Source organism: Ambystoma mexicanum, chromosome 4q (assembly GCF_040938575.1).
Source record: "Ambystoma mexicanum isolate Mex_15411 chromosome 4q, UKY_AmexF1_1, whole genome shotgun sequence".
NCBI classification, from domain to species: Eukaryota; Metazoa; Chordata; class Amphibia; order Caudata; family Ambystomatidae; genus Ambystoma; species Ambystoma mexicanum.
Genome location: NC_090928.1, coordinates 1176735687 through 1176747612, shown reverse-complemented (window position 1 = coordinate 1176747612; position 11926 = coordinate 1176735687). Strand labels below are relative to the sequence as shown.

The 11926-nt window shown below is 45.2% G+C and overlaps 1 protein-coding gene across 1 annotated transcript in view; it reads right to left on the bottom strand.

The window, feature by feature from the left end:
* Positions 1–4451: 4451 nt before the first annotated feature.
* KCNK5 (potassium two pore domain channel subfamily K member 5) overlaps positions 4452–11926 on the bottom strand; it is a 106206-nt gene continuing 98731 nt past the window's right edge. The window contains exon 5 of the mRNA XM_069608754.1: positions 4452–11211. Coding sequence (XP_069464855.1) covers positions 10388–11211 — 824 coding nt within the window. The 3' untranslated portion in view covers positions 4452–10387. The remainder of the gene's footprint in view (positions 11212–11926) is intronic.

Below are 11926 nucleotides of genomic sequence, written 5' to 3'. Positions count from 1 at the left end.
GTAGTAGAAGGCATGAGAGTCATTCGAGGGGTGGGGACAGAGGAGGAAAACCCAGGGAGGTAAAGGTGGGTGGCGATGGGAGTAGAAAATGAGAGGAGAGTGATAGGATACAATCTCAGGGAGTTCCTTGAGGCATAGGGCACTGGTCAGTATGACACTTATGGCCAGCACCAGATGGTTCTATATCCCTATAAAAGCAGACACGTTTATTTGCTAGACCGATTGCAGAATAAAAAATAATAAAATAAAAAAATAAAAATAAAATCACAATAAGAAATGCGATTAAGGTGGATATGTGTTGGGAAATAACATGGCCAACTCCGGTATGTGTACGGCACCAGTTGTGTTGGGAGTCAAACGTAGCTCCAGGTAATAGCACCCAGGTATTTCAATCCCCATTATAGTCTATAGAACTGCACAGAACGAATACGTCCTACTCTTTGTGGTGAGGAGTTTGCAGTACCAGACTGGGCATCCAACTAGCTCTCCTTGCATCAACTACACAGACTTATTAAAAAAAATAATCACCACATGGATTATCGTCCTATAAGTATGCCCAGTTATGGCACATCTAAGCAATATTGTGGAGCCAGTTCCTATCAATCCCCAGCATTTGTAATTAAATATAGTCTCATTTCACCATACGTTTAGCATTCGCAATAGATGCTAAATGCGTGAAGCAAGGGTATATTTTGCGTGGGCTTGATGGTCTTGGAAGCTGGAGATCTGGAAGTAAGGCCCTCATCAGTGAAGGCCAGACATCATGAGGACACGTGCTTCCACTCGCAGCTCTTCCTTGGAGGCAGCAGGAGACGGGGGTGCAGTGACTGGGTAATTGAATGTCTCAAGCCACTGGGCAGCTTCAGCCGCATCAACAGTGGGAAGGTTCTACATGCAAGTCGGGGACTCGCCTGGTAGCTGGACACGTGTTTCCGTTTTGGGTACTCGCCATCACTTTATGGAGCTAAAATACACACTTTTCAATAATTTGCATACCCAGAGTGCATTGCTCTGTGCTGTGGCTCCGAACTAGAGATGAGCTTCCAGGGATGGCTACCATGCTGTGGCTTATTAAAGGAAATAGCCTAGTCTTAGTCTCACGTTACAAGTAGGTTTTCCATGTTTGCATTATTGCAACCCACTATAATAGTGAGGGTATTTACTGAAGGAAGCAGTAGGTACACGAGTATGGAATGTCCAAGACGCACATTCCATGTGGAGGTGGACCTCCATATAGGATTTGGAACATGGAATTACCACACCACCCACATGCTCCATGGAGGCCTCAGGTATCCATGCTAGAAGTGAGGTTATAAATTGGAGGAGAATTCACAGGGATCTCATGTCATCCCATGTCACATGGAAGATCATCCAGTCCAGACTTCCCTCGCCGTTGCATTCCTTCTCTTCCTGCATTTATAGTAGACACATTCAATTCCTGGACCGTTTTGGTAGGAGCTAAAACATTATACAAATTGCTGACAGGAGCCATAGCTTGTGAGTGTTGCTAGTTTTACTGGGCCTTAGTTGCTCCACATGAAACGTATCCCTCAAACGATTGACCGGCTTCAGCTTTTTTGGGGTGCAACTACCACACACACACACACACGACCCCCAACATATTTCTGCTGACATGTAACTGTCTCCAATTGGAGCCAGAATATATTCACTTTTGGACAGGTCATTGTATACTGCTTCCGAATGTTGACTAAGCATCCGTAAAGCAAGATGGGGGCCCGAGGTCCATAAAAGCTCAAATTGGAGTATTACCAAATTGCTTGCACTTTTGAAAGGCCGGCAGGGGATGGATTGGGGTCGTTAGCACGCCAGATTGAAAGCTTGACACAAACAGGTTATGCCCATTGACTTTGTAGCCAGAATGGACCTTGCACATCTGGCAAGCAGCATCTGCAACACCTTAAGCTTAAGGCAATATTTTCCTCTGGACGATTTGTGAGGCCACTCTGTAAATGGATACCATGTCCCTCAAGCCGGCACTAGTTTTCACCGAGTAATAACAATTCATCACTCTTTGAACGCAGTCTCAGGTTTCCTCTGTTCCGATTGGCCTACCATTCTACTGCAATGGTGGTTCACTCTTCCTACTCACGAATATGCTTAACTCTTGCAGGTTATCAGTCTCTTTCCCAACACCACTGTCCCAATGCTCCCCGCCGCAAGGCATCCGCGAGCACCTGCCGTGGTTTCTCACAGAACAATGCTTTTTGCCATGTGAAGACATGCCATGATTCAAAAGGCGATGATCAGACATTAGTCGCTAGATTAAGTGGCTTACAGTTTCCTTACGGCGCCATCATAGAATCTGAACTAATACACACACCATGTGAAATTAAATAGTCTAATTTCACCATACGTTTAGTATTCTCAATAATTGTAAAATGCGTGAAGCAAGGGTATATTTTGCGTGGTCTTGGAAGCTGGAGATCTGGAAGTAAGGCCCTCATCAGCAAAGGTCAGACATCATGAGGACACGTGCTTCCACTCGCAGCTCTTCCTTGGAGGGAGCAGGAGACGGGGGTGCAGCGACTGGTGAATTGAGTGTCTCAAGCCACTGGGCAGCTTCAGTGCCATCAAAAGTGGGCATACTTTTTCTGGATTTACTGGTTTCTTTGACACCCGCCAAGGACCCAAACCATACATGAAGAAAAAAGACATTCTCCAGCTATTCCCCCAGAGAAATACAATCTATGGAGGGCCATTCAAAATTCAGGAAACTTCTAAAAACCTGGCTCTTCAGCTCCAAACACAATGAAACTCAGTAAACGGCACCTGTATGCCTCGTAAGCAACCGAGGAACAAGACAGTGCTGGACCCGACACCCGACACAATTGAACCATTAAAAAAAAAAAAAAGCAATAAAATAAATGTAAAAAACAAAATTGAAAGAAACCAAGGGAAACCCAGCTATGGAAATCAGGGTAGGGAGGCCCTCAGCTGAGGTGCACCCCCTCAAAGAGGGCCGACCAACGAACAGGAATAAGCGTGGGCGCAAGATAGACAAAGTAATAGCCAATGGTCCAAGGGAACAGAAGGGGGACCATTTTCCTTCCTCGGCTGAGCTACCTTAAGGCCATGAACATGTCACCTAGCTAGGACAGGGAATGAATTTAAAAGATGTGAAAGCCCACAGAACCAGCAAGAATCCTAGGCACCCATTCCTCCTGGAGGCGTAAGTACTGAAATCCAAAAAGGGCTAATGGGGGAGGCAAGGCATTAGAACAGTGGAAGCATGAAAACGATTGCAACTAACAAACCACACTAAAACTCACCCTTCCACACCCACCTCTCACACTCGGCAATAAAAACCATCACCCCTCTTTACCTTGCATTACAGATCCGCCTGAGCACCAAGAGACCACACAGGTGGCAAGAGCACGTGGTATAAAACCTTTACTATATAATAATGTATGTATTGTGGATAGAATGTCTTATGGTAACCATCCTTTGTTCATTCTCTTGGTCCAATGTTTTTTGTTTGGTACCAGTATGGCTACAACCGTTTAGCCATTTTTAAAATCGTGTCATTTACGCATACATTTTCTGTTACGCTTGTCCATGAATCTTTCATGTTCTCCTGTGGAGGCACAATTCTATGCAATACATTTCCTACAGGGAGCTTAATGATTTGTTTTAATTCAACTCAAAATGGACACTTTCTCCACTAGCCAATTGATCCAAAGCAGTCGGGTTTTAGGGAGGTAGAGAAGTAGTTAGGGCCTAGATGAGGACTGTTCTGTGCATTGTGCGCAGAGATTGAAGGATGACTTTGAATTGATTATGGAGACTTTTGAGGGTCTGGAGGATGCAAGGGTTGGGGTTCCAGTCATAGGATCATCATGGTTGCTCTATTTTCGATGAAGTAGGGTTGGGGAATAGGGGTGTTGTATTTGGAGAGGACCAGGGGGGAGGGGGGGTAAAGAGTCCTCTGGACGTGCAGGCAGTGGGTTTGGCAGGACAAGATCTGTGCAGGTACTGCTGCACGGATACATATATTCTGTACGTGTACTGTTATGCAGCTTCTGCGATGGGGGGCACCTGAAGACAGATGACCATGTGTGACGCGAGTCAGGCAAGCCAGCAGCCATAAGCAAAGAGCGTAGCGGTAAGACCACGCAGCAGGAGGGGGGGTATGTGGGGGACAGAAGGAGGAAAGGAAACACCCATGTGCCCCAAAATTGACAGGGAGATTGTGTGGGGGGGGGGGAGAGGAGACAGACCTTGCAGAGCCAGCGTTCACAGCTACCTTCAGTAAGAAGGTACTAGTAGTCATGGGTATGTGGCTTCGATTAGTAGACCAAGGCAGAGTTCAGCTCCAACCATATTCTTACACTGCTTTGTGCTTTCCGACGGTTATTCCGTGTTTTGGTGCTCAACATCCTCCAGGGCATTTTTCCACCACTTTAGCAATAGGGAACCACCAAAAAACAGTGTCATTTTCACTTTTTATTGCAAAATCTTAAAAATAAATTACAAAGTCTTACATAGAACCATGGAATATTTACATACAGTGTGGTCCGAGTGACAAAGCTCGGAACGTTTCGGAGTGACTACAAGCAGCCGCCATCTTGGAGCATCTTTTAATGCACATTCTGCGGCCTTGCAGGGAATGCAAAGAGTGTTTCAGGCATGACACAAGAGTCCATGGGAGTACGGGGAGAAGGCCGGTGAAAGCAGGCATCAGAGACTGGAGGGTAAACCTTGGACTTTGCGCTACTATGAAAGGCACTGGAGGCCAGACTTCCCCTGGACAGAAACATGGAAAAGAGATCAGGGAAAGCCCAGCTCAGCTTTTCCTTTCGAAATTAAATACATGAAGTAAAGTCACAGTAAATACTGACCTAGGGGTTTCTAGGTGCCAAAGGCCTCTGTGCGGCAACGCAGCACTTTCGTACCGGCAATGCCACTAAGCACGTTGCATTAGGACTGCTGGTCACACACACATACACACACACACACTGATTTTGGTAACGCAGAATACAGACGCACAGCTGCTGCTCTACCCTGAAAGACAACTCCCAGGCGTAGCGGCAAACGTGTTTCCACTTTCTAAGGTCTGGATAAGGTCCCAGATAGACAACACTGGAAACTGTCCTGCCTCCCTCCACAGATTGGCGGCTCACCTGGTGGGCTTGCATAATTTTCAACATGAAAAAGTACACCAAGTCTCACAGAAGCCTGAAGAGCCATCACCGTTCCCAGAAATTCCATAGCTGCAAGATTTACACAATGCCATGTGCTGAAAGCAGCACAGAAGCGGGTCAACATAACATGATCACCCACGAGGAGCTACACCTTGGGGGGACACCATCCCATGAGGACTTACATCTTGGGGGTCACACCTCCATGAGGGCCTACACCTTGTCGACACACAATCAAGAAACACGCTAGTGTGGATATTCAAATTTCCACTATGGAACACTGGCATCCAAATGCCATAACACTGAATAGGTTTATTACAGACCCATCATTTAATAAAAGTGGGTTGACATTTCTGGCTTAAAGCAGATTAACGTTAAGGCTCCGGGGAGGAGCACAAAAAACCCATATAAATAAAAACGAATGTTCCTGTCGAGTGCACAAGGGTGGGATGGCAAACATTGGGTCGACCAAGAAGCAGCCAAATGCCTTGCACGCAGAGGTATAACCGTCCTGGAGCGTTACCCGGCATCACAGCACACTAAAGAGCCAATTCACTTGGACAATCAAGGCACGTATTACAGAGGATTCCCGCAAGCACAAAATAAATGACAATGTATCCAAATATACAAAATAAATGCCCTTCAGATCCTAGTGTCATCTCTTGGTTAAGAATTAAAAAAGCAGCTCATAACACTTAAAAGTTGCATTCTGCTGTGGTCGGAGGAAGTTTTCTCAACGGCTGGAATAATCCTTTCAGACCGTCAGACCTATTGGTCTAAACATCTCTACTGTGAAGGGAGTGCTCCGAACAGGAGAGCAGCTTTGGTCCAACAGGAGGGATTTGGCCATCCTTCTGTCAATGCGGTCATGGTACACAAGAACACGCAACCAACCAGAAAAATATATAGATCCACAATTACACATACAGCATCAAAAACCTTCCAGATGACACTACGGGCATCTAGAGCCGCTCAACTCATAACGAAAGTAAGGCACGGGCAAATACTTGCAGGCCAGGAAGGTGGGAAAGTAAGGCGCGAGCAAATACTTGCAGGCGAGGAAGGTGGGAAAGTAAGGCTCGGGCAAGTACTTGCAGGCCAAGAAGGTGGGCTCACACTAGTTTCACATTGAGGCGCCTCTTCGCCTTAGCACAGAGTAATGGAATTCAGTAGAAGGTGGATGCTAGAGACCTCACAATGGCATGTTTTCAGCAGCAGGAGTGGCATGGGTAAACACCCACGGTTCTTATGCAAATTTTAAAACAGACATTCAGTCTGGCTCACAGAAGCACAACCAATGTAATGTTCTGTACTTCATGATCTGTGACCACGTCCAACTGATCTTTTGTACAACTCAAATTATGTAAAAGAAATTAAACAAGCGTGTGCTCGAGCAGTCTCGAGCCACCAATGCCACAATGGGTGAACTAATCAAATTAGCCTCAATTAGCTCATAAAACCTCACTGGAAAACGAAATGCTCCATGAGCCCACAGAAACGGGATAATCTACCAACTGTGTCAATGTACCCATCACCCAGGAGTCAAACAATCAACAGCTGTACTAACACCATTGTGAATGTACAGAGTGCCCTGATGAAGCATTGCTTGCAGTGCCGCCACTTAACGCGTCACCATGCTCTGGACGACTAAAGCAGCAATTCAGATTCTATACACAAGGGATGCAAATCACGGGCCCTACTACACCTTCAATATAGTTTTGCCAGGGTCAATTAATTTCTGAACATTTTACTGCATACTCTTGGATTTTTACAAATTGCACACAATTTCCTTAACAAGTATCCAGCTCCTACCCCTAGTACTCAAGTTATGCTAAAGTAGAAAGAAACAGCAATAGCTGCACTCAAGTCAATGGGATCGTTCATTTATCCAACATCAATCACCACAGATGCACACATCATACAACAAGTGGGTATTACTCCCTGTTTGGCACCCACGTTTCAACTCTTTAAGAACGGCCTTGTTGCAGTGGAAGATAGCGAGGGCCTGGCCATGAGACACTACAGAGCAGCAGTCATTACAATTTACACTGACTGCCAAAACCTGGACTACAATAGCGGCATAGGATTTGGATATCATCCATCTGTGTATTGATGCCTATATCATATATCAAAGAGAAAGGCAGAGGTGTAAATGCCAAAACTCATTGCTGCAAACTTAAAGACAACAACAAAAGACTTACGCGCTCCATGAAATTAATAAAACCAAATAACTTGACTCCAGAGGTCCTAAATAACCTATAACAGATGCCCCAAGACAGGGACTAAAACCTGTGGCTCTCCATGTTTTGGACTACAACTCCCATGATCCCAAGACATTGACTGTGTTGGCCAAGGAGGATGGGAATTAGTCCGAATCATCATCCGGAGAGTCAAAGTTTGCAGACGCCTGCCCTTAGAGCAGCACAATCCCCCATCCGAGAGGCAAGAGCATCACTTATTAAAATCATGAGAACTAGCACAGCTACTTTAAAAAAAAATAAAAATTAGAAAGTCACACCACAGCAGAAACAAACTGATGCATCAGTTGGATCAAACTACCTCCTACGGCAGGGGTCTGCAACCTGCACGTCACAAATTGGTTTGAACTACGACCCCCAAGATCCCTCACCATCAACTATGCTGGCTAAGTCTGATCTGTAGACAAAAACCTCTGGTGAGCCAAAGACTGCAGACCCCCGTACTACAGAAAAGAGGATTTAAGATAATTCGGCTTCTTGGCTGCAAAATATTCTGTGCTCTGTACAGTGGTCATCATCACAGGTTTGGCACCACAGAGTGCTGTGTTCGCAGAGCCTTCCAAGCATCAACAGAAGCGCCACATGCAGCAAAACATGCTCAATGCCTGCCAGTGGACAGTTGTGTGACTTGAGAACATTAGCATAGCCGCGCTCGATTGGGAAACGGACAACGAATGAGCCTGCCCCAAAAAAAAAGAGAGGAGCTTGGGAGGACAGAGCATGACCAACTACGGTGATGTTCATGGTGGCTTGTTGCCCAGTCAACCCATCATGCGGTCAGAATCATGAGAACATTAGAGACCTGGGTTAAAAGCACTGTGCAACAAGACAGACTTCTGGATTAAAATCTCTATTTTGGTGAACGTGTGATGCGTTTGGAACAATTGCAGAACTATTATTTTCAATCAAGAGGAGGACCACAAAGACACAAGCCCAACTCTGTGCAAAAGAATTCCACCCTGGCGACATAAAACGAATGGACTAGAGCAATTCTGGGCTGGCAGAGTCCCCAGAAATAAACACTTCAAACAGCACGGCCATGCTCAGTCCAGACACTACCGGGGCCAAGAGGACCAATTCGGGCCGCACCTCAACAAATTACATTTCCTAAACATACTATTAAGGTACTTCTTTTTTCCTTTTAAAATCAGGTTCTCTTTCCACCTATTGGATTTCGGATTGTATTTGAATAGCCAATGACCGGAAGATTTTGCCACCATTCTGAGAGACCACCCAACACACACTTTACTGACGCTATGGTTATAAGCACCTATGCAAACCATTGTAAGTTTCGTCGTGATACTTCAGCCTGCAAATCAAAAAAGGTAAATACGTCAACTGAAAAATATTAATACTAACCCTGCTCTTGAAATCTTCATCTCCAGCAGCAAGGAATACACACATGGCTTTAGTCTCCCCACAACGGTCACAGCGCGTTTAGACTTTGACCGACATACATAAGCAGACCACGCTTGGACCCCAGGGATGTAGGGACAGCCAAAAAGGGAGACATCAGCAGGGACCTCAACAACAAGGGTGGTTTGTGCAATGGTACACAGTTGTGTAACACACCATTCACCACATGTCAAACCAGCAAAAAGAAGAGGCAAGTATGCACATAATGGCATGGGACCATGAACTTGAAATGGAGCGTACAGGTCATGGTTTCTGTGTCAGGCAAGTGGACGAAGAATTTCCGAAAATGTGGTTCTTGCAGCTGCAAATCCAGAGGAAACCCTGCCAGTGTTGAATTTCAGAACCGTTTGTTACAAGGCACTAAAACCATACTTTGAGGTTGCACACCAAGAACCGTCCTCGGTTATCAAAATCAGATTCTTCACTGTAAAAAAAAAAAAAACTAAAGAAAATGGATGGGTGTAGGCAATGCCCTCCAAAAATACTAATACATGAAAAGAAATGTTTTTTTTAAATAAAAACAGTTTACGATTAAGCAACCCGTGACAACAAATTCAAATGTACGTTAGTGAGAAAAGATCAGCTTAATCAATGGACAAACAGGAGTGGACTAAAAACACAAAGGCTGCAGTCACAGGATTGGTCACAGGATTGTTCAAGACCTGTGCTTCTATCCAACCAGGAACAGCCCGAACAACAGCAACCCTGGAAATGGACTTTATGCCACAAACGGGTACGATGTTCTCATTCCGCATGTTCAAGCTTAGTGTCAGTAGCAGTCAAATCCAAGTGTTACAATGGCGAAAGATACAAATCAGCTGGGCTGGCAAAGAGCATAGTGATCAAGAAGGTATCAAAGTTCCTCCAACATGGACACCGCATAGAGACTCCTGGAGGTCTCCTGAAGAGGGAGACCATCACTTGGATATCATCCAGAGTCAGTCAAAACAATTCTCTCATCAGTTTCAAGTATTTCTTTGGGGAACAGGAGTGTTTAACACAACAGTTTACTTTCCTCAGTGTGTCTGTGGACTTACTTCAGCTGAACTACTTTGATCATAGGGCATTGGCTGCAGGCTTCTTTGAGTTTCCCAGATGGGACGTCTCGGAAGAGGTCCAACGTCTATTTTCAGGACTGGGTTGCTTATAAAAAAAAAATTTAAAAAAAAAAACACGTTTTTAAAAAAAAGGAGGGAGTCCTCAATGAACGAGGAGGTTTATGTGCCATTCAGCCAAAACATGCCTCCAGTCTGAAACGCAGTTGCTCAACAATTGCATAGTTCCGTGCTGGAATAAGTTACCATTGAGTGGACATACAACTTGCAAGTCCAGTGTAGGAGTGTTTTTCAAGAATAAAACGTTTGATAAAAAATTGGCAATTTGTACAAGAACATTAATTTTGGAGCCCACAGATCTCCCAACAACAGAAGGACTGTTTTAAAAAAAATATATTGATCACAGATGGCACATTTTTAAAAAGTAATCCCATATTTTAGTATTACCTTGGCCATTAACCCACTGCAAGGTTGTGAACTCAGTCTTTGGGGCCCTAGGTCACGTGGTCACAGTTGCAGTGTTAGTCTTATAATCGTTCATGAGCTGCTCATACGGAACAGAAATGTCCAGCTCATTGCTAGAGAGCGATGACTCATCCGCGCAAGATACTTTGTCCTCATTCGGAGCATTCTTGGATGCAACTGTATTGTCCTCATTGGAGGTTTTTGACTTTCCCTCATCACCCGATAGATCTGCTTCCTCCTCCAGCTCATTCACAAAACTTATATTCGCATTTTCAAAGATCAAGGGCCGTTTCTCCCGTGAACCCCAACACTCCTCATCCTTTTCACTGATTCGGTCCAACTGGTTGACGAACATGGTTGTTTCGCTAGTGTTGAGGGGCTTCTGGGCATTTTGTAGCCTGCGCCCATTGAAAAAATCCAGCTCATCATAACTTATCCCACTGCACTTTGTGTACTTCACCCGCGCGTCCTTGCTGTTCCGTGGAAGGCCGGGCCTTGTCGGCATTTGCCCGTTTAAGCTCTTCTCTTCAGGTAGGACAGCCTCGCTGTCGGGCTTCGCTGGCTTCTGGGCAATCTGCTTCATGTGATCGTTGTAGGTCTCTGCCTTCTTGGACAGGAAGGTGAAGACCTTGACTTCCTTGGAGCTAGCCACAGGAAGGTCCTTTTCCTTCTTTGTGTGCAACTCTACTTCAAAGGACTCCTTCCTTCGCCTCCTCCGCTTCTTGAGAGCCTTGTGCACTTCCAAGAACATGCTCACCTTCCAGTTTATAAAGAGGGAGAGCCAGGCGAGGCCCAGGTAGATCCACATCTCCACAAAGTATCGGTACAAGACGCTGTAGCGGATGTGGGGGTTGACACCTATGAAACAAGAATGGACACTGCGTTAAGGCTCTTCTTTAACATTCAGAAACTGATTCATGGCCAAACTAATACAGATTGCAATAACCGACCATGCAATGGACACACCTTACAATGGAGACGGTCGGGGTACGTGTAATCGTTCTCTAATAAACTACAATGTAATGATCACTTCTATGCTGTCCTGTTCATCACATAACCCCACAACTCTGCAAGACACTGAAAATCAGTGTTATCAAGCGCGAAGACAAAGTACACAGCACACCCCAGTATATGCAATAGGTACCCAGGTGCTATTAGAATAGCAGCCAGGAAATTACAAAAAGCAGTTCCTTTCATGCGTTGTTTCTCCATTTTCAGGAGCTGCAACTCGTGGCTCCCCAGATGTTGCAGACTACAAAACAGCTAGAGAACCAAGGTTTGCAGAGCCCAGTTTTATGTGTAGTACTAATGTTCTATGAATTCACAACAAGTGGGGTGCCAGGGTTTCCTGGTGGTTGGTTCATATGCATTAATGTCAAGGGTGCATGTATGTTGCTCATCTAATCCCATTACACACCGTCATGTACATGCTTTACCCCAGAAGTAGTTTCAAAACAGCGGTTCAATACTGTAATGTCAAATATGTAAGGTCGGTGGGGAATCCATGCAGGAGGAAGTGAACTGATGGTACAGACCCAAGCACAAAGTAGAGGCAGAACTGCTGTTAGTGTTG